This window comes from Ixodes scapularis, unplaced genomic scaffold, assembly GCF_016920785.2.
Source record: "Ixodes scapularis isolate PalLabHiFi unplaced genomic scaffold, ASM1692078v2 PGA_scaffold11__112_contigs__length_91849675, whole genome shotgun sequence".
In the NCBI taxonomy this organism is placed as follows: domain Eukaryota; kingdom Metazoa; phylum Arthropoda; class Arachnida; order Ixodida; family Ixodidae; genus Ixodes; species Ixodes scapularis.
In genome coordinates, this window is record NW_024609837.1 from 58314903 (window position 1) to 58341717 (window position 26815).

The following is a 26815-nucleotide window of genomic DNA, read 5'->3' on the forward strand; positions in this document are numbered from 1 at the left end:
TTAGTAAAGAAAGAAAGTCATGTCCAATGTACCGTCTTCCCAATTCATATTCTGTCCAAGATACTGTCTAACATACCGTCTTCCAGCACCTTCGATTGAGGGAAAGCGAAGCACTTATAGTTTTCCTGCAAATAATAAATATTTAGTGATTTACTTAGTTTTGTGGGCTTTGCGCACGAAATGTGTGCCTTTATTTTGTTGGATGAATAGAAAACAAGAATAATTCTACTTTTCGGGTTTTGACAAATCGGCACCCTCCCAAGTCATCGACACCACCACCGCGCCCCGCTCTCTTTGTCTTCCGTCATGGATCCCACTGAGGTGACATCTGAAAGTGATTCCCCTGATTCTTCTTGGACGAAACAGCCTGGTGCAGCCATACCGGCGACACCAAAGCGGTTCTTCAAGAAGCACAATCCAACGAAGCAGACGACGTCCGGCGTAGCTTCTCACCTCTCAGCAGTACTAAGCCTCGCGCCCGCTTCGAAATTTTCGTTGGCGATAGCGTCGCTGGATTCTCACGTTGTCGCGCAAAAACTGCTGCAAACGCAAGCCGGTACCATTAAGATTTCGTGGCGTAACCTCGGGCACGTAAAACACGGTGAAAAAAAGCAGAATACTTGTCACGAGAAACTAGCGTCGCGTTGCTAAGGCCAGCAGCATGTTGAGCTTTTTTTTCTTTCAAAAGGATCGCGATTGGTCCACGGAATCGTGACGTCATGAAAACGATTGGCTGGCGTTTCTCGGCGTAGGATTACATTTTCCTCTGAGAGGCATTTCCGGTTTTTTCTTAGCTTGCAACCGACTATAGAGGCCTACGTCAGCACAAACTCCATCTAGTGAGAAGCTACTCCAGGCGCATTGATTAATGGTCGGAGACGACCGTCCGACCGCACTGTTGACAAAGGTGTTCACATTTTTAATTTTTTTAATTGCACGGGAGGTGACTCCAAGGTGGTCTCCGGTTAGTGCTTTTGCCAGGTATAACACTGTACGATAACCGCCATAGGTGTATTTGCGCCTGAAATTGCCGAAATGAGGCGATTTTAAAACGTGTTTGCTCGCCAGCCGGATGTTCGGTACTGCTCAGTCAACGCAGCAGACGATGAACCGGGGTGAGAGGAGGGAGGAACGCTTTCTTACTCTATTTTCCGTAGTGGAATGTCCTCTATCACCATATCACTCGCTCAGAAGCGAGGCAATTGAAAGTCCAAAGCACATTGACATAACTTTCAGGCATGCTGCGTTTCTACGTCTTTTTTTACGTGACTGTACCCGTTTCACCCCTCAGCTCGCAGTGCAGTGGAAACTACGTTATCGCTGAGTCAGTCATAGGCCACTCTTCTGCAACGTGATCTGCCTCTCACCCATACCCGGGCGCAGAGAGCGGGGAAAGGTGATGCAGGGGAGGTGTTTGATTCGTCCGGCGAGCTCGTACGTTCCACCGCACTGTCAGTATGGCGGTGAATGTAACAACTAGACTATCTAAAAATACCGAGATATAAAAAATAGGCTAATGAGACACATCCTGCAGAGCTCGCAGCTGTCCGTGACATGTGGCCGTACAGCGACGGTGCAGTTGCTGTTCACCGTTTGCAGAATGAAGTCCAACTTTCGTTGTATCGCGATGATTATCGCCGTTGCTTTCGTGGGAAACATTTCATTCGTTTCGGCTGCCGTTCAGTTTCCACTGTTGATGCCTGGTGTACAGCCAATGCAGGTATTTGTCGGCATGCAAAATAGGACTTTTTAAACTTATTTTGTGGATTGTGTGCCGCATGTTACGAAGTTTTGAAATGTTAGTTCAGCTGTCGGAGTGGCCTACTTATCTGTTTCATCCCTGCCTACGCCCCATGCACTCCCGTGAATTATCATTTGTGACAGGTTGAGAGCTGGGCGGAGTTGCTATTCTCTTGGTGTAAGTTAAATGTATGCACATAATATAAAAGCCGTATCTTTACCACTACGTGTAGCTTACGGTACACGTTACAATTCGAGAGCTGTGAGCGTGTATCATTTCGAGACGAAATAATGTTTACATTTAATTCGAGGGAACGGTGGCTCAATGTCTTACTTCTGAAAACTGCGATTTTGAGACGTTCTCCTTTTCGTCTCTCGGTGTCTACCTTCGTATTCCTCCTCAGTCCCGGGTTGCTTCCCAATGTTACTTCTGTCAAGACCGGTTATAACGTATTCAGTTATAACGAAATGGCGGTTACAGCAGAGCGATCCCGATTTCCCATTTCCTTTTGCACTTCTTTATAACCAAAGTCAGTTATAACGAAATAAAGGATATAGCGAAGTGATTTTCGATTCCACTGACTTCGTTCTAACCGGTCTCGACAGTAATTCTGTTTGTGTTCTGAAGCGTGACTTCTATAACCGATCGAGTTGCATTTTCGTCGACTTTCAAATAGTGGTGAGCCCCACTTTTGTAATTTGGAGAAAGGAACTCATAAGGGTCAGGTGCATACTCACTTTAATTGCTTTGAAACGCAATTAAAAATCGATTCACTGAGGGGGGACGGGAAAGAAGGGGGGGGGGGGGTTACTTATGTACAATTAGCATGGCATTCCAGATTTCTGAACTAGCACTAAGGACACAAGGCTAGTCGTGTTATAAATAAAACATCGAGCACAAACGGTAAAAAAAAAAAAAAAAAAAAACGTTCAGCCTTTCCACTTTTGTGAAGAAGGAAGACCAGCGGAGCTGTACTCGATACACTGCCGCAACGCGCACGCGCCCGTTTCCCGCTTCTTCTCGTCCGACACGCCGCTGATCGTGGATACGTCTCCGGCGACACAGAGTCGGTCGCACACGGCGCAAGTGGCGACAAACAGGTCCTCCACGAACTCCCCCCGGAACCTCGCCGTCGCACCCGGGAACTGTTCAGGCGGCGTGGAGTGGTGTCGTCGTCGGGCCCCGCGCATGCGCTTTGCCTCCGTGGCACTATCGTCGTCCGTGGCGTTGGCCCACCGGTGCCCTTTACATCGCTGGTACTGTTCTCTGCGGCGACTTTCCAGGCGAGCGATGTGCTCTTCTTTGGCAAGAGAATCTGAAGTGCAGGATGCAGTGGAAGTCGAGGCAACAGCGGCTTTCCGGCGGTTGCGGACCCATTCGCGCCGTGTACGTCGAGGCTCCTTCCGCAGCCAGTCTCCTTTCCCCGAAAGGGCGCGCGGCGTAAAAACTGCCACGCCTTACAACTATCCTCGGATAGCTTTCATATCGGTGGAAAAAAAGAAAAAAGTCATCATCCTAGGTTTATCTGGTGATTTTTGCAGATATTCTTGAAGGGTAGGCTGCGAAGATTATGTGATCGTAAAATATTACATATACAATTTATTTTCTCGTGTTTTACGCGTCAATATTTCACAATATTGTATCAGCGATTCAAATTCAAGCTCCAGCAGGAGTAAGCTAATTATTGCATCATTTAGATACCCGGTATCACGGTTAAAAGATAAAGCAGCCATGGAAATGTTAGTGCATTAACTGTTATCGACTAGCTGCGTCGCTATTGTGATGCTCGGAATTTAAGATTTTATTTTTATTGCTTTTTTTACAGAACGAAACGTATTTGTGCACTTCCTTCCACTTTGCACCAAATCAGCATAAGTATATTGGTAAACTCTTCGAACAAATCCTGCGACTTACCATTTCTAGTGAAGCACGAGGTCTGAAATGCACGAATGAGAAGTTCAAGTTTATCACATAAGACTATAGAACTTCACATTTTTTCACTTCTTTGCTCGATCATTATTGATAGGCTTGTACAGCAGAATATATATTATTTCGCTATGATTGTGCACCGAAATATGCTTAAAGGCCGACGTAAAAGCTTGGTTTTCTGCAGGGGAGAAAATCCACTTAGTGCTGACCAGTCCTAAGCTGCGAGGGGAGCCAAGTTAGGGCAATGTAAAAAGTGGAGGGGATATAGGAAAGGAGGAGGCGGGAAAAAGTGGAAAGCGCGAAGCGTACGTCGTCCTTTAACACGTACTACGAATTCATGCTTAGACATACAGTCACAATAATATTAACATTCTGGACGTTTGGCTCGCAGCGCAGAATGTTAAAGAATGTGCGCTAAAAAAACAATAGAAAAATGGGTCTAAAAATTCAGTCTCCCAAATTGGAACAATATTTGCATATTCAGCAAAAAGATACCTTAAAAACAACTTATAGAAGTTCGTTGTTTTTTTTTTGTTTTTTTTTTGTCCTCAATTCATTCGCTACAATGTTTTAAAGTTTAAGGTCAATGTTGCATATTAAAAAATTAAAAATTATATGTTCTCATATAAAACTATATCAAAATCATGTTTTTTATTTTTTTTATTTTTATTTTTTTAGAGCGCAGTTTTTAGGCGTTTGTTTCCACGTATAGCAGCGTCGCCGTCGGCGTTGGCGTCGGCGTAACCAGCCCGCTAAATTTTGAGGGAAATTGAATTGGTGTTGAGGTCACGTGGCTTCAGTTTTCCAGCTAAATTTAGCGGGGAAGCTGTGGAAAGAGGGGAGGGTATGGAAAAGAAGGGGGAGGGTACGGATAAGGGTGAGAGGGTACGCAGAAGGAGGAGGAGGAGTTTAGGTTGGAGGAGGAGAACGGGAGGGGGAGAAGAGGGTACGGGAAAGAGGGAGGGGAGGAGGAGGAGGGGCATATCCTCCTTTCCGTCCCCTCCCCTCCTTCACCTCAAGAGCTGCGCTCTAATTTCGAATCACAGACATTTGTAAACGTCTTTCATTTTTTTCGATAAGAATGGTCGCTACCTTTTACTTTTTGCTTTCAAGATGTTTTGAAATGTGCTGTCTCAAACACCATTTTTATTACAACCTTTGCTAGGTAATATTGTGCTGACTTATTTTATACTGAACTTTGTTTTCCTAATGTCATGTCAGTCTTCTGCATATCGCGTATCACATTCTGCTAAACATTGACGGCAAGAAAAAATAATAATGTGAAAGAGATCCTGTCAGTGACAATCTCCCCACTGTTAGTCAGATCCTGGCAAAGTAGCACCAAGGTCACCGTGTGGTCTCCGTTTTGGTTCGTAAAATGGGCAGTTTCTTCTTGACCTCCATCAATGGTAATCCGATCTAAATTATCCGGTGACCGATTGCTTTATAAAGACAATTCCTGCATACCAAACGCATGATACTCGCACAATGGCGAAACAAGCGTACATCTTCGCATCGCTACCCAATGCGGCGTCGATGCCTGGCGGCATTAAAATATTCCGTGTTTAAATCCGCAAGAATAACAATATAATTGTAAGAAATCTCCGGAGATGAGCCTCAACAAGTTGACTGCATACACGGCGCCAAATAAGCTTATGTTGGCGAGGAACGCTTTCAGTATGGTGACGCTCCCTGTCGATTCTTGTCGCCCCCGGGAACGACCCTTTCGGAGCGTCGGAAATGTGAAAAGTCCGAAAGGGCGATTGCCATGGTAACAGAACCCAATCCGCAAATTGCCTTGCGTGGTTTGGGTCATTTGTATGTTAGTATATGTTTGTGTCCTGCCAGGAGGCAGGGAAGGCAATGGCGCTACTTTCCCAGGATTTGGTGACTTCACCTGTTTGTCACTGGCAGGATCGAAAGCGGCAGGGAGGAGGTCCACTTGCCCCGCCTCCAGCGCGGGCCTCCAACCTTCGATAATGCTTCAGCGCCTCGTGACCCTCGAGCGTACACGCGTAGCCAAAGCACTTTGGAAGTCAGCGAGCGCGTCTTGGAGTTCGGGCGTTCAAAAAAGACGCCCTGCCGTTCTCACCTTGTCAGTCAACCCCCAGATTTCGGAAAACGCGCGCGCCGCCACTACTTACGCCATATATCGGCCACCGCCCTGCCGGCGCCCGTAACTCAATGAACCAGAGCAATCTCTTTTCGATACAGTATCATAGTGATTTGTCTCATTTATATCTTCACACTTTTATTAGCTAGCCACTCATGTGCTTTCATTCACGCTGAAACTTGCAGTGTCATTCGAGCCCAACGCAACGATGCACGTCGCGCACCACGTTCTCATCTACGGGTGCGCGACACCGGGCTACCGTGAGTGGGATAGCCCGAGGGTCGTCTGGGACTGTGGGGAGATGGCGTCCTTTCGTGGTACGTTTCCAAAGCGTTCCATATGCGAAAGGGGGCAACGTATCGTCTATGCTTGGGCGAGAGATGCACCAGCACTGAAGCTACCCGAAGGTAAGTGAGAGTGTCATTGACTTCAAAGTTCAAACTGGGGATGGGAAGAAGCACCGAAACGGGAATTGCGTGGACGATCACGCGACGGGGTGCAAATGGGCAGCGTCAGCTGGTACAACATTTCGATAATATCGCGTCTTGATTGACTGGAATTTTCTGGTGATGTTCCGTCGCGCGCAGTGTTTCGCGTATGGCACAGCCGATCACACAGAGCACAGCTAGCACCAAACACGAAATCGCAGATGCGTTGAACGAATTGCTTGGTCGCAACAGCGTGTCCATTCTTCGCACGGTGAAGTTCTTCTTCTACGTGCAGCTTCACGTTCACGCACGGCATGATCTTGACGTCGAATGCGTTCCATCCTAACGCCCAGGATGAGACCGTCGGTGCCTACATAACGACGACGTTCTCTCTCACAGGCACGTTTACGCCGTCGAACAGCCACCGCTCGCACCGGCGTATGTTTCGGCCACCCGAATTTCGCGTGCAAAGGGTTAGAGAGCCGAGGGAACGGGCGGACCGAATCCGAGAAAGAGCAAATAGCGAGGAGAGCAATCACATGAACCCCAGCGCTATCGCGATTTGTCAAACTCAAGGGCAAGGGAATCACAGCTGCACTCGCCCTCTCCCGCGATAAGCGGTTCGTTTTCGGCAACACGACACTCACCCAGTACATGTGACAAGTCCTGTAGAGCTGAGACTGTAAAAGTATATGAAAACACAAACTTTGCAATCAATGATCGCCTTCTGAACGCTGCCATCTTGGTCTATAGGACAGTGGGACGCCATCTGAGCATGCTCATGCAGTGGCTGTCTTCTGCTGAAGATCAGACGCCACGCATGCGTACACAGCTCAGCCACGCAACATATTTCGCCAAAATGGTAGGCGGTGGAAAGGTGTATACGGCCAGCAAGTACGTCTCTCGTAGAGCAGAGGTTGGAGTGACGTCACGGTGCCGGACTCTGATTGGACTAGTGCACCGAACGGCTGCTGGCGGCTGCGCTGGTGTCGATTTGCGGTGGTGTCTTCTGATGGTCGTAGCAGCGATGGCTGCCTCGTCTTTTCTTGTTTCTTTTTTTCTAGAATAAATATTAAATAAAAAAGTGTTATCGTGGGCTATGGGGCATCTTATAATGAACAAAAATAGGAAACAAGAACAAAGCCAGTATAGTCTTCTTTATCTTTCTTTCGTTTTTGTTTTTCTTGTATTAAACTTCCTAAGCGCTCACGACCACGTTATTTTTTTACATGTTCACGGAGAAGACCTAGCTGTCTATAGTCAGTACAAAAATTGTGGTTTTTAGTTGTAACTTTTGATGATGAAAAATTTTTCTTTTACATTTGCTCAAAACAAATGAACTTCCTAGTTATACTACTGTGGTAACTTACAGCGCCAGAGCTTGCGAAATTGATCTTTGAGATTTATTTAAATTGGGTTACATTTATTTGGTCTTTCTCTAGTATTCACAAACACGTTAAGAAAAGTGCAAGTGAGGTTAAGCAAGTGAAAAATAAAAACGGTAAAACATTCCGAAGATTAGGGTTATTTAATGCCACGATTCTATCATATTAAAATATAAATAAATGTGTTTTGGAAATATTTTCAGAACCCTGCCTCTAACTTACCTTAAAATCTCAAGCATACTTCACCCCTAAAAAACAGTACAACCCTGCTTTCTATCCACATCTTTTTCTTTCCTTTTTTAAGTGACATTGAATACAAAATTTTTGCTCTCTGATTTGTAGCCATTTATTGGAGGGAAAAATAAGTCTGGATCATGAAGGTTATCATTCTTTTCGATGTACCCTAGTCTCTACCTGTTGTCCGATTTGCATTTGATGGGCTGGTCTACGCCATCGTGGGAAATAATGAAATGTAGCTTTAAAACTTTCGTCGAAAATTCCAGGTGTCGGATTTAAAATCGGTGGCAACAGCGGCATTAACTACCTTGTGCTTCAAGTACACTATGCCGATACAACCCCTTTCCTCGGTAAGTACATTCAGCTTGATATGTAATACTATCATCGGTTTCGCCCAGAGGTGAATTCTCCGCAGTGTTTGTTTTCAACAGACATATGCTCTGCAAACCCTTTAACTTACCGGCTGATTACGTTGGTCATTTCAAAGCTGCCGGGCCAGGGTAGCACCAGCGAACTGACGAGTATTCTGTCGGCGTGTTTTCTTGCGTCAAGAATAATCGCGACAGCACGTACCTATGCGTTCCACGACTGAGAAAATCAGAATACATGTATCTTAGATTCTGTTTTGTAGTTTTGCCGCGCCACACCGGCACAAAGCAGGGACGTTAGCGCTGTAGGTTTGAAATTAGACTTGGGTGAGGAGATGATACCGTCTAAACCTCCCCAAACCACAAAAAAAAAGAAGCCGCTCAAGCCGGAAACGGGCGCCTAAGAGCTGCGCTCTAAAACTAAGTTTAACGTATTCAGCGGGGACCCTTCGTCAGGGTGATTAACTTCTTTGTTTTTCTATAGGACTGATCCCATCGTTTTCCAAGGCCTTGCTGCCATTTCAGAAAAAGCGTCCTTGGCGCATTTTCACTTCCACCACCAAAACACAAGAACGAAATAATCATAAGTAAAGAATAAAAGAAGTTAATTAAAATATTTAAAAATATATGAATGATTAGCGGGTTTATGCTACTTGTTTTAAACAAGTAAGTATCCCCAGAGTTTCATTAATCACTTGGATAAGTGATTATAAATTTAGGAATAAAATACGTCTCTCTTAGTTCTCTTCCGCGATCGGAACTCAATCCAGATTGAAGAAGCATGAATGTTTTTGCATCAAAATTGTCTGTGTAAAAATGGTTGTCGTTAAGTTGTCTGAATCTGAATCCTTCATCCAAGCAATGTTGTCTATTCTGAATAACTATCGCTCCTCCTTTATCCGCCAATTTGATGGTAATATTGTCCCTCGAGTTAAGCACTCGCATGGCGGCGCGTTCGTCAGAAGATTATTCAAAGTCCGGCTGTATTTACTTGGCTGAAACAAGCAACATAAACCCGCTAACCATTTTTTTATATTTTAAATAATTTTTTATTCATAAATATTTTGTTCTTTGTGTTGTGGTGGTGGAAGTGAAAATGCGCCAAGGACACTTCTTCTGCAATGGCAGCAAGACTGTGGAAGACGACGGGATCAATCCTAGAGAAACAAAGAAGTTAATCACCCTGACGAAGAGGGGTCCGCGCTCGATACGTTGAACTTCTTATATTATTTTATTATGCCTTTTCGTGGATCATTTTCTTCTACACTATCTACATCTACCCGGCCCGTCCCAACCCTTTTTTACGCAAATATATATATATATATATATATATATATATATATATATATATATATATGTTGTTAAAAAGGGTTAGAGAAACGAGGGCAGAAAGACAGGATGTTCTTTATGGCCCCCGTGCCCTGTTCATAAAGCTTTTTCTAACTATCCTAATTTCCAAAGTAGATTCGTTCTCTGCGTTTTGATGGTTGCCACTTCTCTCCCGAATTTCCGGCATTGCTAGTCTGAAATTGTTGGATCATCACCGTCTTATCTTTCCAGATGGAGTGACAAGGGACTACTCTGGCATTGTGCTTTCACTGTTGTCTGGCGACACCAATGAGTATGAGTTTATTTCTCAACTTTCTTTTTGCATAAAACAACAAACATTCGTCCGTAATGTTTGTGTTGTGTCTTTGTTTAGAAAGCGGGACGTTAGCCAATCCCAATGGGCGTCTGGTGTCTTCGCTGTAGATGAGAAATTTAGCCACTGCAGTACTACTGCCAGCCTGGGGTCTACTTCAAAGTGCACCACGCGGTAATGGCGCAAGACCACACGCCCGTACAGTGCTCTTGTCTCGCGTTCTTGTCTTTCTACTTCTCCCTGTGCGTGTGTGTGTGCGTGTGTGTGTGTTTTGTTTTCGCGCTTACCTACGTGATCATAAACAAACTGGTCCAAGTTGCCGCTTTAACGCGATGATCATACAGATCGAAACAGGCAGGGGCGGGGATTCAACTCAAAATCCCTGGGTCCTGCAGCGCGGAACCATTTTGCGGTGCGCTAACAGGGTGGACGACAAAAATCAATAAGATTTAGATCAGAATTTAAATAGTGATTTAAATCGGACCAGTTTTACTACGATTCAAATTAACCTTTCCAGGAAAAATAATCTCGAAATTATTAATTTTTCTTTTATTTACCGTTTATACATCACTTGATGCTTTCGATGATCGTTTGTTTTGTATTTAAATCAAATAATCATCGAGCAAGAAAGAGTTATACGAGGTTGACCACGAACAAACAAGTGCTCTTCTAAGCAAATCTAAGCGTTGAGCTTGGTTTCCGCCTTTCAATCCATCCGCCAGCTAAGTAACGTCGTCCTGTTGCAACAAAGTCGGAAGGGGGAAAAAAATCGAAAACTAGAAAAATAATGGCATTGCAATAGAACCAAAACTAAAAAAAAAAAAACGTATTTTTATTTATTTAAAACAATTTTCTGTTTTCTTTTTTTGTATGGCTGGAATTAGATCAATAGAAAGTTGTTAAATAAACTGCACTTTACATTTACAGTAGTCCTTTCATTCGCATTGTTATTGGTGATCGAACAAATTTATCGATGCCATTTTGAAAAAAAAAAAAAACCAAAAAAACATTATAGTGGTTAAGAATCGTTATATTCCAGACAAATGAATTTAAATAAAATTAGTCTTATTGCAATAAAGTAAACCTGATTTATATCAAATAGATCTAATATGCTTGCATTTTTGTCATCATTATTATTATATTTTTTATTTTTACTTTTGCGCTAACAAATACCACTTAGATGACAAGGCCTGCCCGTGACGTCATCCTTTTAGTGGATCTCCGACCCGCTCCTAGCGGCAGGCAGGCAAAAGCTTGACGAGAGCGGCGCCACAAAGCGGTTGCGGACGCGTTCGTCGCCGCGTCGCCGCGTACCGGCGTTTCGCTTGTGAGACGCTGACGCTGCACAACGCTAGTACCCGTTGACGCTACGACGGACGTGATTCTCATCATAAAGAGAATCGTACAAAACAAAATATCGGTGCAAACAGCACATGCTACGGGCGAGGTGAGCAAATGGCGGCACGAGTCGGGCGTTATTCGGAGCGCAAGTTCGTCTGCTTCTTGTAGAGGGGTTGCTTTGATGTCAGAATGCTGAAGCTCTTATTAACTGATTAAAAAAATAAATAAAATCGGGTAGACCTCGCGGCATCTAGCATTGGGGTCTACCCACTATCTTTTCAGCCAAAGCCAATCAGAGCTCGGCACCTTTCTGACGTCACCGCAACTCCTGCTCAACAAGCAGACGACTTGCTTTCCGCGTAGACTTTCGGTTTTGGTGCAGGTCGACGTTACTAAAACACTCAGTTGGGAAACTGCCATAAAGACTGCTCTGAAAAAGTGGCCCCGATCTGTCCTCGAGAACCGAGCTAATGACGAACACAACGCCGCCATTTCTCCCGCAGCGGCCACTCGAGGAACTGTACGTTACTTCTATATTGGCTTTAATCGGCCATTGTGGAGCCGAAACAGATACAGCGGAAGAGGTTACAGGGGTGCCACCGCCGTCCCCCCAGCGGACGCGCCGCGAATTGCTACCGAAGTTAAAATGCACCTAGGTCGGGACGCGCTACCTGAAAGCGCCGGTGAGGCATGGTTGTATAAAAACAATATTAATTGTGCCGCAAAACCCTGCAACCTAAAGATTTTAAAAACATCACGCGCCCATCATTTGGTACTAAACTCCAATAAATTTCATACAAAAAAAGTCTTTTTCCTCTGTTTTTACGCGAAAACATGCTTTATAAAAGCTCAAGGTGACCACAGTACAGACAAATGATAAAGAGTGCCGCTGTTGTTGTATTTAGCTCGGTCTCGGTGGACGCCAGCGGCCCAGGTTTCGACGGCGAGTTTCCCAACTGAGTGTTCTAGTAACGTTGGTGCAGGTACGTGCGACAGCAAATCATTCAAGGCTTGAACGGCAAAAAACAAATTGTCAAACCCTTGAAACAACGTTCACACGTAGCCCTTTACTGTATATTCCTACTATAAAAATAGTGGCAAAGAAGTTGTGCCCCCCTCCCCCCCCCCAAAAAAAAAAATAAATAACTTTTTTTTTTCCAAACATAATGTACTTTTGGCAGTATGCTCATTCTTCGCCCAAATGTAGCGCTAGCGGACTGAACCAGATGCCCCGTTTCTTGCATTATCTTACTAAAAAAATACACGTGATTTGGAAATGTTGTTGTTGGTGTTGTTGTTGTTGTTGTTTTAATGAGAACAGGTTGGCCGACGTCGAATTAGTTCTCGAATAGACGGAGCTGAACAGGAAAACCGAAAAAAAAAGCAAAAGCGGGCCCAATTTTCCCATTTAAATTTTCCAAACAAACGAGTTATAAGCTATTTGAACGACATAACGGTTAATTATGACAGTTTTTCATCTTGTGCGGTCCGCTAGCGCTACATTTTGGCGGAGAATGAGCGTTCGATAATGGGTGGTTTCCTTTTGAGATGAAAAAACACTAAACATTTATGGGGGACACCTTGTAAAGCGAATGTTGCTAAAAGAAGAAAGGGTTAGAAAGTTGGTTTGAGGTCTTGTATAAGTCTATATCCCAACACAACTTTCTTTAATGATGTTGTCTAAACAATTTTATTGCGATTATTATTATTATTATTATTCATTACATTGATGTACTTATCGATATAGTGAGCATCAATATTCAGCTGCACCTGTTTGCCTTTATATTCTTGAAAATGTTCCAATCCGATTATTTCTAATGTGTCTCATCGTGTAGTTAAACTGTTCTTCTATTCCTCTTGTAATGCCAAAAGCGCTGAGGGTACCGAAAACAAAAACATACCGCAACGTCACTCGGTTGTCACTACGACATTTGGATGTACCTTGCTATACACGAACTGAACGCAAGCCCAGAGTTTCGAGAGTGCCTATAGCTATAGTATAGGTACCCTTCCACAATGCTCAGTAAGGTCGGCACACTTTAGTGAGTCCCACATTAACCGCACTCTCCTTTTTTTTTCTTTTTTTTTTTTACAACGAAGTTGTTTATAGCTAGGGTTACATAAATGTTTCGTGTGTGTCAACAAAAAAACCCAGAGCGGGCTCGTACCGCCCTCTTTTTGTCCTCATCCCAAGCGCTTGCGTGCCTAGTTTCCTTTTCTTTCGCCGGGTCGCGGTCCCGTCGCGCGTGTCTAGTTTCCTCCAACTCAGAGAGGGCTCGCACCGCCCTCTCTTCGTCGTCGTTCCAAGCGCTTGCCTGCCTAGTTTTTTTTCCTTCCGCCGGGTGGCGGTCCCGTCGCGCGTGTCTAGTTTCCTCCGGCTCCTCGGGCTACCTTTCGTCACGATGGCTGCCGACCAAGACAATAAATGTGTTCATACCTTTGTTGAAAATTCTGTGTCAGATCTGGTGTCGTGTGCTAAACAGCTTCGTTGGTCATCCACCTACAGAGTGGAATGGCTCATGGTTTTTCTTTTTCAGGGTGAGGAGGAGAGCGGGAGTTTTAAGGATAAAGGCAGGAGGCATGATTCCCGCCAGGCATTGGGGTGAGAGAAGACATCGTTCGCGTAGGATCGAATTTAATCGATTACGGTCCCTGAAGAGGCGACAACGCGGCACGGTGTCTCTTTCGGGCGCCAGCCCTCCAGCACGCACAAGTTGCCTTCCGTCATGCTTGGGGTGCGCGTGCACACTTGAGGCTGACGAGTCGCCGTTCTTATCTCGTCGGTGACTAGTTTATAGCGTTTAACACTGGGTCGTGGGGAAGGTAGCGCCAAGTCCCCCGTATGGTCGCCATTTTGGTTCATGGGATGAGCAGTTTCTTCTTGGGACTCTCCATTCTTGGTGGGCCGGTCTAAATCCGCTACTGACGGACAGTTTTATAAAGACGTCTACACACACCGTCGAAACAAGCGCACCGATGTTATTGTAAGAGATTTATGGGGATAAGCATGACTGATAAGTTGATTGCATACATTGTGCCAAAGACACTTGGATTGGAGAGGAACGCTTTCAGTTCGATATCGTTCCATAGCGATATAGGCGTGACTGGTAGGATGCCGCTTTCAAAGCTTCGAAGATTTTAAAGGACCAATATGGCGACTGTCATGTCAACAAGAGGGACCGATCAGCCAATAATAGCCTTGCGAGGTTTTGGTCATATGTGTGTAAGTATCACCTTGTGGTACTAAGATACAGAACTTCTCCAGAACTAACGAATTTCAAAACTCTACACTCCCTCTTGCCATTTCCCACTGAAACTCATTGTCCACGCACATTGTCTACAAAACTAAAAAAAAATTTCGTGAAATGTGTGGTTTGTTTTGTGAAGTATGAACAGTGTTTTGTTTTTCGAGTTTTGCTTTTGTTTTTATTGTCAGTATTATATTGTAGATACTCCTCCTGCCCCCTTTCATGTAAAGTGCCCTCTTGAGCATGTTTGAGGTAATATAACTGAACTAAATTTCCTGTTAGCAGGCAGAGATCACAATGGCGCTATGCTTTCCCGTGGAGGAACTAATGACTTTGGTGCTTAATATTTCGTGAATTGGATTCACTAGTGACTTTCTTGTTTGCAGAAAACATGGAGGTTGCCTGCCGCTTCAAAGATAACATAACCCTACGCCCGTTTGCGTTTCGAACCCACACACACTCGCTCGGTGAGTGTGATGAGAGCACACTGGACGCTCTGACAACTTCAGAAATGAAGAGCGTAGCGACATACAGATCGATTGTTATTATCACCCTTTAAAAATGAGACTGCTACATGAGCCGTTTTGAACGTCGAGGGACGAACCACGAAGCAAGAAGCGTGGACAAAATATGCCGCGATTATACAAAGTGTTTTTTGTTTTTGTTTTTTATCTTAGCGCTTTTGTTTAAAGAAGGAAAAAAATCCGTGAAAGCTACACTTATGAGGTGGGCGCAAAAGAGTTATACGGTCAGGGGGACATAACACAGGGGCTAATCGTAAGGATCGGTTAATTAAATAAGTAAAATTTGTTAACTTTTTAATTAGTAAAAATAGGCGTGTGGTTCTAATAAGAAACTTGCTAAGCCTCACCGAAAATAACTAAATCAGTAAGTAATCTTAGGAAGTACATTGAGCGCGTGAGAAGTAGTGCGCTAAAGATACCCCTTGTGCGTCGGGAGCGAGGCTACCGGTGGGATAACGCGCCCGCGCGATTTTTCTGTCTCTTATCGTAGCCCCAGCCTTGTGCCTGCTCCACGAGTGGAAACTTCAGCACACTACTACGCTTCCCACGCGGTCAAAGTATTTTTTACTTATTTATTTAGCGGTTTTTGTTGACGCTCTGCAAGTTTCTAATTGGGACCATATGTCTATTTTCTTTAATTAAAAAATCAATTAACAATTTTCTTTCTTTCTTAGCCGACCGATTGTTACGATTAGGCCCCTATACTATGTCCCTCTGGCCGTATGTCTCACCTGCACAAACTGCATAAGTATAGCTTTCACGCCTTTTTTAAAACAAATCTGTTAAGCTTAAAAAAAAGAAAAAAACTTATATAACACCATTGTCTGCACTGGTATACTAAACCGAAACCTGTGATCAGTCCAGCGATGAAAACAGCCCTTAAAGAAGTAACCTCTTGTTTGCAGCTTCTAAGCTAGGGGCAAAGCTGAATGTCAATGGTCATAGCCTAGCTACTGTGTTGTCCCCTACTTTCCCTTGTCAAGACCCGGGGAGCACAACTAAAAAAATTATGCGGCCCCAAAATACGTTTCTTGAGAATCGGGGGGCCGCACCAAGAGCGGCGTGTTGCACATTTTGGCTGTGGTCAGGCATCCGATATCATGTGTCATCGCACTCGTTGCTGTCTTTAGCACATCTCGCAATGTCATGCCCGTCAAGGCAGATCGAAGGCGGTTCTTGAGAGTCATCAGTGAAAATGTCTGATCACAAACATACGTGCTCCCGAAAAGTGACAACAGTTTGAAGGCGTGGTCCACCAGGTTTCCGCACTTGTTCTTGTACAGGTTTTGTAGAAGTCATGCAGCAGAGATTTGCGATGCATAGTCTACCGCACTGGAGGACATTGGAGGTCGATCAGCTCTAGTTGCATCGTCGGATCGGAGTTCTCTGATCCGACGATGCAAACCCTAACTATCACAACAGGAAGGCAGAGGGTTAATAGCCTTCGTGGTGAAAAGAGGGAAGGGGATCTGTTGAGAGAGAGCAAGAAGTTTTCGCGTTCCGTGAACAGAGATGCCGAAACAGATCGACCCCATGGACAGGGGCAGCTGTACACCCTCTTTTATTGTTGTCAGCGGGATTAGTGGGGAGGGAATATTTGAACTGGGAAATCGTAGTTCCTTCGCCGAAGACCGACAAAAGTAGGTCAGAGGGTTTCATTGCTGCTTGCCAAGCGGAGCGGGCGCTTGGTGGATCGAATGGCACAGTAAGCAACTTTCTGCGCTGACCCGGGCCGCGGGCCGCTAGAATAGCATGCGCAGGTCGCATGCGGCTCGCGTGCCGTATGTTGTGCACCCCTGGTCAACTCAAACACAGCGACTTCTGACAATCATAAATTGTTCCAACTTCAACACGAACAAAACCTGCTGTCACTACAGAAAAAAAAAGAACTATAAAATTATGTTTTAAATTGTGTAGCAACTTTGTAATTTGCTCCAGCTAGTAGAAACGATAGATTAAAAAAAAAGTGTATATACTGCATTGAGAAAGAATAAAGCGTAAAAAGGGTCAAGGACCACGCGTTTGAAACAGTAAACATAGGGACGGACACGACGACACGATGACACGCGAGAGATGTGCCGTCGGGTTCGTCCGTATGTTCCTTCTTTCAGTAACGTCAATTTCACCAACGTACTCATATTCTGAACCTGAAGCGCCATGTGAGATGCACTATCTAGTAGTCATTATTTTTGTAAATTATATGATGACGTCATTTCTAGGGAAATTGGTGACTGGTTACGTCGTGAAGGACAGGACCTGGATTAACATCGGCAAGCACAATCCTCTCGAAGCCCAAGTGAATTTCTTTTTTATTTGTGAAAATGTTATAGACTTTTCTGCACGTATGCAAGAAGGTCAACAAGGTACCTTTCTGAGTGTGTGCTTATTTCTCTTTTTCAGATGTTTTATCCCGCTAAAAGTGGCGTAAGCATTGTCAGTGGGGACATCTTGGTAAGCAAATCGTGGCCTGACATTTTTGCTCTTGCTTTTTTTTAGTTGTTGTTGCCTCGAAGCTTAATGCATTCAAAGTCGAGTCACAATGGCGGTAGTTAAAAGAGGGCGTTTTCACATTGTAGCTAAAATATTTGAGGGAATTATTTTCGTCTCATTTACCAACTCACGTTTTCACAATATGTGAACAAGTATTATTGCTTTAACTGAGAATAGCATTGATTACTTTGGAAATCACGAGGCATTAATACACAGTATGGAACTAAATTATAATGTATTGGCCCACTTGGTGACTTTGTTACACCCACCTTTATATTTAGGATGCTCTCTGACCACTCCATAGTAGGTGACAGGTGAACTTCTCCCACCCTTTTACTCTTTAGCAGAGCGAATGCTGAAGAGGAGGTCGCCTCCTCTCCTGCATTCGTTTTACTAAAGTGTAAAGAAGAGAGGGAAGCTTCCCCCGAACTATTAACCTGTCACCGACCATAGGTTCACCTGTGTGTCTGAGGCAGGTGACACCTAAGCTGTATTTCGAGGTTTTGGAGTGCTTTGGTCTTACAAACACCGTCTTACAGCTGACATTCCTTTGATTCCCCAGTGAAAAGCTATTTTTTTGTGTCCAATAGCACATATGGATCATACAAGATATATAAGAACTATATAAGATATATAGGAAGATATATAAGTACCATACAGGAAATTTCTCACGGGTTTCTTATATCGTTCTTACATATTCCCATACAAATGAGATTTTTCAATAGGGTTAGAACAAACAATGTTGAATATATGACCTCACTTGTACCCCTTACTCATTGCAGGCGGCACGCTGCACTATGTACAATTATAGGGACAGGGACACCTATGACGGGTAATCATTCATTTATTCATTTACACAGATACCTGCTGCGCCATCTGACATTACGCAGAAAACCTTAAAAACTAAACAGTTCCTTTTTTTTTAAAGAATTAACGAATAAGCGCGCTTCGATGGGCACGAGCCCATCGAAGCGCAGCAGAGCGATGATCGAGATCCGATTCTCCGATTCTTCAAAGGGGTTCATTCTGAAGCCTGAAATAAGAGTTGTGGCGCAAGCTAGCTGGTAAACATTCATACCCTAAAAAAACACCCAGACAAGGAACAAGGGAAACGCAAGGAAGCACGTAAAGGAATTCATTTTGAAGCCCTTTACGTGCCCGTGTTAATGTCGACTCAAATAATAGAGTGCTCAATTTGACAAGGCTTTCGAACTTAATAAAAATATTCTAGGTTTATAGATATCTCTGAATAGTTTTGATGTTTGTTAGGGCAACAACACCTTCTATAGGGCGATATTTATTTACTTCTTTCATTTATAGGGTTCACAGGTTTGTTTTAAAATAGCCGTAAAAGCCACACTAATGCCGATTGCGCAGGTGAGTTATATTGTCAGGGGCAGAATTTTTTCGAGGAGGGGGAACGGAGCCCCATATTACGTCTATCCCCCTGACTATGCCACTGGTCAGGGGAACATAAAGTAGGGCTCTAACCGTCACAATAAGTAGGTTGTTTAACTAAGATATGCTAAATAACTTTTTATATGGTAAAAATACACGTATGGTTCCAAAGATAAACTTGTTGAGCGTTATCGAAAACCACTGAATTGTTCACTTTTAGGGAGACTTGGAGCAGGTGGTAAGCACGGTGGAGCGCTGAAGTTACCCCTCGCGCAGCAAGAGTAGCGCGCTCCCTTGCTTCCCACGAGCTCAAAATCTTTCTAAGAATCACTGACGTCGTGGTTATCGACTACGCTCATGCAAGTTCCTAATTTTAACCACACGTTCATTCTTCCTGAGTGAAAAGTTAAGTATAACTTCCCTGTACAAATCGCATCAGTGTAGCTTCAATGGCTAGTATGTAAGAAAAAGATTTGTTTAGCCTAAAAAAAAAAGACGCCCTGTAAAACAAGGTCATACTGCTCACTTTCCCACGTCAACTACTGGAGGCCAGCGCGAGACACGGACAGGGTGCGACTGTGACGTCAGCGTTCGGCCGGGACTCGTGTCCAATCAGTGAGGACCCGAGTCTGAGCCGAACAACGCTGACGCAGCACTCGTCGCCGAACCGTGCTCCGGGTTGGCCTCTATAGCTGACGTCGAAAAAATCAGCACTACCGACCTTGCCGCCGCGGAGGTCACAGTGCCAACATATCATACAAAAGCAGGGTGTAAGATAGACAGGTGGGGAAACAGCCCATAAAACCCTACTGCAGCGCCGTGACCGGATTGTGTACTCGTCTGCTTGCGGGTACCGCCGATTTGCGACAGATGGCGCTGCGGCGAGAAGAAAAAATTTGGAATCGGATTTGCATGGAACTTAATGGGAGAGTGCCCAAAATAAACCGAGAGCACGACAGTCCTCCATTGAAAATCTACGAGAAACCATCTCCGTCAGTTTAGCCGGTCGCAACCGGTCACCCACCCGGAGTGAGAGTTCGCGGTGCTCCACATAGATGGCGCCACAGAAAAAGAGAAAACCGAGAGGGACACAATCCGGTTGCTCATTTGGCTCTCGTTTCCCCACCCTGTCTATCTTACACCCTGTACAAAAGACAGTATGGTCACACTGTCTTGGGCGTGTTTCTTCCTTGTACGACAGTCCTGGCACATTAGTCGTACAGAGTGTCATGGACATGTTCGAAGCATTCTGGCATCATGTCTGCTCTGAACACCGTGTATGAGCAGTGTGACATGGTCTCCCTAGCACTTTGTAGTACACGAAGTGCAATTTAAAGAGCTGAAGAAATCGCGATGCGAGAAACCTATTTTTTAAGCCTCTTGTGGGGCGGCCTACGACCGGCTGCACTACTGCACAGCCGGTCGCAGGCAGTCATGAAAACCAAGGTTCGTTTGCTCGAAGCGCTAATCGCGGCTAAAACCGCAATACCTAGGAGAGGGATCTTGAAATCACGCGACTGGCTCGGTAGGGATACGGGGAAACATGCTGCCCCGGTGAGTGAGCGCCGCTTGCTTTGGAACTAATATTTCGTTGTAGCTGCAATATCGAGCGCGTTAGTCAGCAATGAACGGTGCAGGAGGCTTTCGCCTTGCCTTACCTGACTTAAATTGCAAGGCATGAGCAATAATCTCGCCGCATTATTTAGATGGACTTTCAATTCTGGCCATTCCTAAGCCTAAATGAGCGCAATAATTGTCGGCATGGCAACGTCTCTGGAAAGTGGATTGCCTTCACTCAATCGGCCAGGTATTGATAGAACACAAAAGCAGACAGCGTCCCAATACACCTTTTTCTAAATTTTCCAAGCACCAAGGTGCATGCTAGGAGTGTAGTTACACGCGTTGCATGTGCCGGCGTCTGCAGTAGAAATTGTTCTAAAGCAAAAAGTCTAAAGCAAATTTTGCCTTGCACGCTCGTTCGTCAAAGCCTTATTATGACTATTTACTTCGAATCTTTTATAAGAGGAAGGCCAGCGCGCGCCGACCGAATTACTTATAATAAAAGACGGGGCGAAAGCTCCGTGATTTATTATGGGGTAATCGCTGGTGTCACCTACTGGTTGTAGCGAATATAAGTGGCTTCCGTCCAAAAAGGGTGGACCCAACAACGCGCACTACCGGGTTCTCGCGACGCAGCGCGGCATACGTTTGAGTAGACAAATTTTGTGTTGCTCGCGGTACAGATATTGGGTAAGGTAAAACTAAATTCACCCTTGTTTGGAGAATGCTTGGCTGTCTGAATTGAAGACAAGCCTCGTTGAAATTTCTTTCCAAGTTGGAAAGAGGACGACTAAGTTCAATATTAGAAACGATAAGAAAAAAGTGAGCAGTGAAAGGTGGGCGGTACACCGGCAGCATTATTGGCCAGCATGTAAGAACTGTATATCACACCATCATTAATAGAAAAACCTGAAATTCGGCTCCAACGACAATAGACCTGTCAATAAATTACCCAGGCATCGAGGAGAACGCTGGAAGTATAATTCTACGATCCGCGAGCGCTGTCCTTCCCCTTAAAAAAGATTCGAAGTAAATAATCATACTGGGGCTTGGACGAATGCGCGCGCAAGGGTAAAATTTGTTTGAGGCTTTTTGCTTTGGAACACTGCAGACGCCTTGCACGTGCAGCGCGTGTAACTACACTCGTAGCATGCACCTCGGTGCTTGGGAAATTTAGAAAAAAGTCCATAGAGACCTATTGCTATAGACGCTTTCAGGCAGCTGTGCATGGGCGCCGCCATAACCGACCTTCAGTTTTTGTTTCCTCTTATTCCGTTCGCTTCACTTCATCATTGCGACAGCAGGACAGGTTACTGCCACTTTAGGTGCTACAGTGTCCTTCTCCCCAGCCAAGGCCGTTGTGAAGGCTTGTCAAAGTCCGCTTCAGTGGCTCGGCATCTCGGTAAGACAAGAGAAGGTCGGCTATGGCGGCTCAATCTGGCGCGCGCTGAAAGCGTCTATATTACTCAAGCATCAAGGAGAATGCAGTGATTGGTGTTCCACGCGCCGTACGAGCTGGCCTGGGCAGTAGTAAATTTTTTAAAGCAAAAACCTAAAACAAATTGTATCTTGCTCGCGCGTTCGTTAACGCTTTATTTTGGTTATTTACTTGGAATCTTTTATACGGGGAAGGCGTGCGCGTGTGGCGCGTGGAACACCAATCCCTGCATTCTCCTTGATGCTTGGGTAATATAGAAAATGGTCTATTGGGACGCTGTCTGCTTTTGTGTGCAATCAATACCCGGCCGATTGAGTCAAGGCAATCCACTTTCCAAAAACGTTGCCATGCCGACAATTATCGCGTTCATTTAGGTTAGGAGTGTCCAGAATCGAAGGACTATACGCTCCGTGCGGGAACTATAGGGGGCGCTTTTAAAAACGCGCGCAGCGCCGCTAGCGGAGGAGCTGGCGTTCGACAGTGAAGCGCATTCAGCAGCCTGCGGCGCCTTTTCGCATGCCAAGCTGCGGCGGCGGAAGCGCGCACGGACGAAACTTTTGTTTTTTTGAGCCGATACGTTGAGGGTGACGTTGCATGAGGGCTGGGGCAGAAGGTAGCTGTTCTCCACTTCTTATATATTGAGTCTGAGTCGTTATTAGGGGTAATATCTCTAGTTGCGGCTGAAAAAGGAGTTGGTGCAATTTTCCCAAAAAGCAAGACGGCCGCCACCATAATTGCTCTGAGTGGGAAATTTATTTCGCTCGTTGCTATAAACGTTGGACTGCTGGAACGATGATATTTGGAGGCGAGTGAGATGTTCACTAAGTTTATGCACGAAGTGTGCCAAGTTTCATTAAGACAGCAGGTGTCAAAGTTATGTTTCTAACGAATAAAGAAATAAAGCTGTACGGGATATGCAAGATTGGACCCAAAATGTTGTGTTATAGCGGACTGTGCGAAGTGCAGATTTATGCACACAGGTGCTTGGACTTGACAGTAACATGAGACAGCACTTACAATACCAAAAAGAGGTGGCATAAGGAAACCAGGTGGGAATTTGGTTTGGGCGGCGTAACTCAATGGGAACCGGTTTTGACCATGAAAGGGCTGTCAAGAGAGTACCACTGGTCGTGGGAGGTGGAGACTTTACAGGTAGGAAGGGACTAGTGGACTGTACTTCCAATTGAAACATTTTTACGAAAGGTGGTTCCAAAGTTGTGAAAACAAAGTTGTCGGCCAACACACGGTTTGGCCGTCAAGGGGTTTTGCCGTCAGCTGTTGTGTAATAACCTGTTGTGCGAGGTGCTGATTTTCGGCGTACAGGTACTTTGACATGATCTTAACTTGACACAACACTTATTATACCAAAAAGAGTTGCCATAGCGAAACCAGGTGGAAATTTATTCTGGTCGGCGTAACCAAATGGGAACTGGTTTTGACCGTCAAATGCTGTCAAGATAATACCACTCATCGTGGGAGGTGCACACTTTACAGGTGGGAAAGGACTAGTGGACGGTACTTCCAGTTCGAATCACTTTGCGATAGGTAGCTCTAAAGCCGAGAAAAAAAATTGTTGTCTACAGAACTCGGGGTGTCAGCGTTTCCACATCCAAAAGAAGGCCGATCAAGAAAGCACACCACGTAAACTTCCATACTCAAACGTCGATTCTCCAGTGATTCCGAGTTTCATTGTTGTTTTCTTTAGATTCATATTTGTCACTTTTTTTTTCTTTTTTTTTACCATTCGAATTTTTCCCCATGAAGTACAGATTGCGTGCCATACTTGTCCGGAAATATCATCGACACGTACAATGGGGACAAAACTTCTCTGGAGGGCATTCCTCCAACGCAATTGGCACTGCATACCCGCGAGTGTGGGATGGCATTTCAGTTCGTCCCATCGGCGCTAACACATGTAGGCGTTACTGGTACGAAAACACACGCAGAGCGCAAAGCGGAAGTGTAGAATATGTCAGCCGTGCCGACACAGTGGCAGACATGATCGGGGACCAAATTTTTCGCGTCGTACGGCACGGGTCCATCGTTTTCGCTGTCCCACAAAACATCGGCGAGGTGAAAAACTGTGAAACTTTATCCCCACGAGATACGACGCATAACTATTGAAGCACTTAATGACGCAGCACAGGCAGCACTTCATGCTGTTAACCCAGCGCAACCGCACGTACCGCTCCGACTTCAGTGCATACCAACGTACGCAGCGTGGTTTCGGTTTCGTTTTCTCTGGGGCTCTCACTGCCTACCTTCGGTACCAGCCGCGCGGCGGCGCGCCAGTCGCGTCGCACGGAGTGTATATAAATCTGCGGCGAGGTCACTGCTCATGCTTTGCAATTAAAGAAAAATAAGGTTGCGTGTATGTTTATACAGCCTAGAACTTGGTCTGCCTCAGCGGGCGACGAGTCTCCCAGCTGTAGATAAGAAATTTAGCCAGTGCAGTACAACCGCTAACCTGGGGTCTCTAACGTGCACTACGCAGTAGTGATACACGACCGCACGCCGGTACGATGCTCATCCAGATCGAAACGGGCAAGGGCGGGGATTGAACTTTTGCAATTCAAGTCAGGTAAGGCAAAGCGAAAGCCTCCTGCACTGTTCATCGCTGACTAACGCGCCCGATATTGCAGCTACAACGACATATTAGCAACCGGCGGACTCTTCCTATACCTCCCATTGGGACTCCAATTGCAGACGGCAGCGCCAAATCTCCCCCAACGGGCGTTGGGTTTCTCCAAAAGCAATAAAAAATAGACAAAACAATACGCGCGCCGTCGTCATGGCAACCGCTTGGTTATGGGAGAGGGTGTGAGAAGTGTGGTCTCTCCTCTCCCTCTCTCTCTCACCCTCGGCGACAAAAGGATGCGAGTTCGTTCGGAGTTCGGAACTCCGAACGAATTTGCATCCTATTGTCGCCGATGTTGAGAGAAGAGGGAACTGCTCCCATTGCCGCCGTCTCGTTCTTCTACAATACAATGTGTTTACCTTTTTTTTGCGAATGTCCAACGCTCCGAAACGATTGCACTTGACTTTGCGTCGCTCGATTGATATCAGCTTGGCAACAGTGCATGTTCAGTGACAGCCAGTTCTCATAAAATGGTCACTCAATGAATGCAAAGTACGCCCAGCCGCTGCTGTTTCGCGGCTTTAGATGGGCGCACATCGCCGGTCTGAGCACAAGTCCAAACTTCTTTTGCAAGTTCTCTTTTTATTAGGCACGCTCTTTATACAGAGAGAAAGAAGAAGAAAAAAAAAAACGTTCACTGCACGGCACAACAAAGTAACAAAATCTACACGAAACTACTATTCAAGTATTCACAGATCTGCAATAACACATTTAGGTTTGCGGTAGTTAGCCACAGTGATTCGATCGTCACGGTCTCTCGCAGGTTCCTTCTGCAGCGAGCTGCTCCACGCACGAGCTGCGGTGCTTTAACATATACCGCCCACACCGCTCATTTTAAGATGCATGCGCTGTCCCTTGTGACCTTCTACAATAACTCTACCATAAAGAAACATGCACCAGCAAGTTTTCGGCAATCCGAAACTGTATAACCAAAAGTATAGCAGCCCGTCTTTACCTTTCGTCACTCGACCGGGAACCCAAAGAACTTGGCAGAGATGTTGCCACTGGAATTAGAGCACCACTGAGTCGAGCAATAGACAAGGTTTCGTTTCCTCCGTGTTTTGGTAGAAGAAATCGACCGATAACCAATAGGTCAACGCCACTGCCCGCTGCCGCAAACGAAAACCACCACCGCACCGTTGGCACAGGCGCCGTCGAGCAGCCGACGCATCCGCGAGCGCGGCAGCCGACGCGCAACTGTTCTCAACGGTCAAAATACAAAAATCAACCGGCCAATGAGAGCGAAGTATGAGGGCGAAACTTTAGCTAACCAAAATATTTGTTTCACCTTACCAGGATAATTTTTGAAATCTGTAAGCAGCAACAATAATATGTATCTCATCCTAATAAACTTTCCGGCGTAAACCGGAAAAACTTAATAGAATACCAACGGATAAGAGATGGCGCTGAAATAGCTAAACGGAAGTCGCTCGAAGTGTCCGCCGGTTGATATTAGTTCCAAAGCGAGCGGCGCTCACTCGCTGGGGCGCCGCCGTGTTTCCCCGCATCCCTACCGAGCCAGTCACGTGATCTCAAAATCCCTCTCCTAGCTACTGCGGCTAACTTTAGCCGCGGTTAACGCGTCGAGCGAACGGGCCCAGACCGACGGCAGTTAGAAGGGGTGATTTCTGCCCCTTTCCCGATACGTTTACATAGAAATAGTTCAAATAACTGGACGAGAGATATCCCCCTCTCCCCTTTTCCGTCTGAACTGCCCCTGTGCTTCCCAGATACACTTACACTAGCTTCCTCTGGTCTTGTCTCCAGGCCCACCAACGACGACGAGATGTGCAGCTTTTATCTCATGTACTACGTGGAAGGGGACGAGATAGCGAGCGAGGGACAGTGCTGGTCCCAGGGACCTCCGTCGTACCACTGGCGAAAGGACCCCTTGCTCAAAAACCTGATTACATCGGATATTGATAAAGATGCCAGCACCCCTGACTGAAGCGGGGCACTAAGCAGGTTTCAACAACTACGACTCCCCTATGTATAGTGCCCCTTTTTACCATTCAAAAGTGGGAAGTGTTAGTATTATTTGTTTACTCCTTTTGAAGTGGTGAGGGGGTGTAAATAATGACTTCGTTCATACACGGCATGTTCCGGGCGGACTGACTCGACAGAGTAATAAAGGTGTTTCTTGTCCTATTTATATTAAATTCTGACACTTCATGTTATCTGTTGTGCTAAGCACAGACATTGTGCTAACGAAATTTCAACTTTATGACATTTGTTTCTACTCAACTTTTTTTGTAATACCCCCTCGGGAGCTAAGGCACTAAGATGTGAAAAAGTTGATGATAAAGTAGAACTACTATTACAAATTTAACAGCAT

The 26815-nt window shown here is 45.3% G+C and overlaps 1 protein-coding gene across 1 annotated transcript; it reads left to right on the forward strand.

Moving 5' to 3' along the window:
* The first annotated feature begins 1627 nt into the window (after positions 1-1627).
* On the forward strand, positions 1628-26428 carry LOC121835072 (peptidylglycine alpha-hydroxylating monooxygenase-like). Its single transcript, XM_042289008.1, has 11 exons — positions 1628-1720; positions 3567-3624; positions 5969-6190; positions 8100-8183; positions 9762-9822; positions 13722-13786; positions 14819-14899; positions 17176-17252; positions 17357-17407; positions 18229-18278; positions 26248-26428. The coding sequence occupies exons 1-11, from the start codon at positions 1628-1630 to the stop codon at positions 26426-26428; spliced, it is 1023 nt and encodes a 340-aa protein (XP_042144942.1).
* Positions 26429-26815: the final 387 nt, after the last annotated feature.

What these genes read in the sequence shown, in the direction of transcription:
- LOC121835072 (XM_042289008.1), top strand. Translation starts at nt 1,628, where the DNA reads ATGATTATCGCCGTTGCTTTCGTGGGAAACATTTCATTCGTTTCGGCT. An exon ending in CGATACAACCCCTTTCCTCG is followed by an intron (nt 8,184 to 9,761) that starts GTAAGTACATTC and finishes TTATCTTTCCAG; the next exon opens with ATGGAGTGACAAGGGACTAC. An exon ending in AACCCACACACACTCGCTCG is followed by an intron (nt 14,900 to 17,175) that starts GTGAGTGTGATG and finishes CGTCATTTCTAG; the next exon opens with GGAAATTGGTGACTGGTTAC.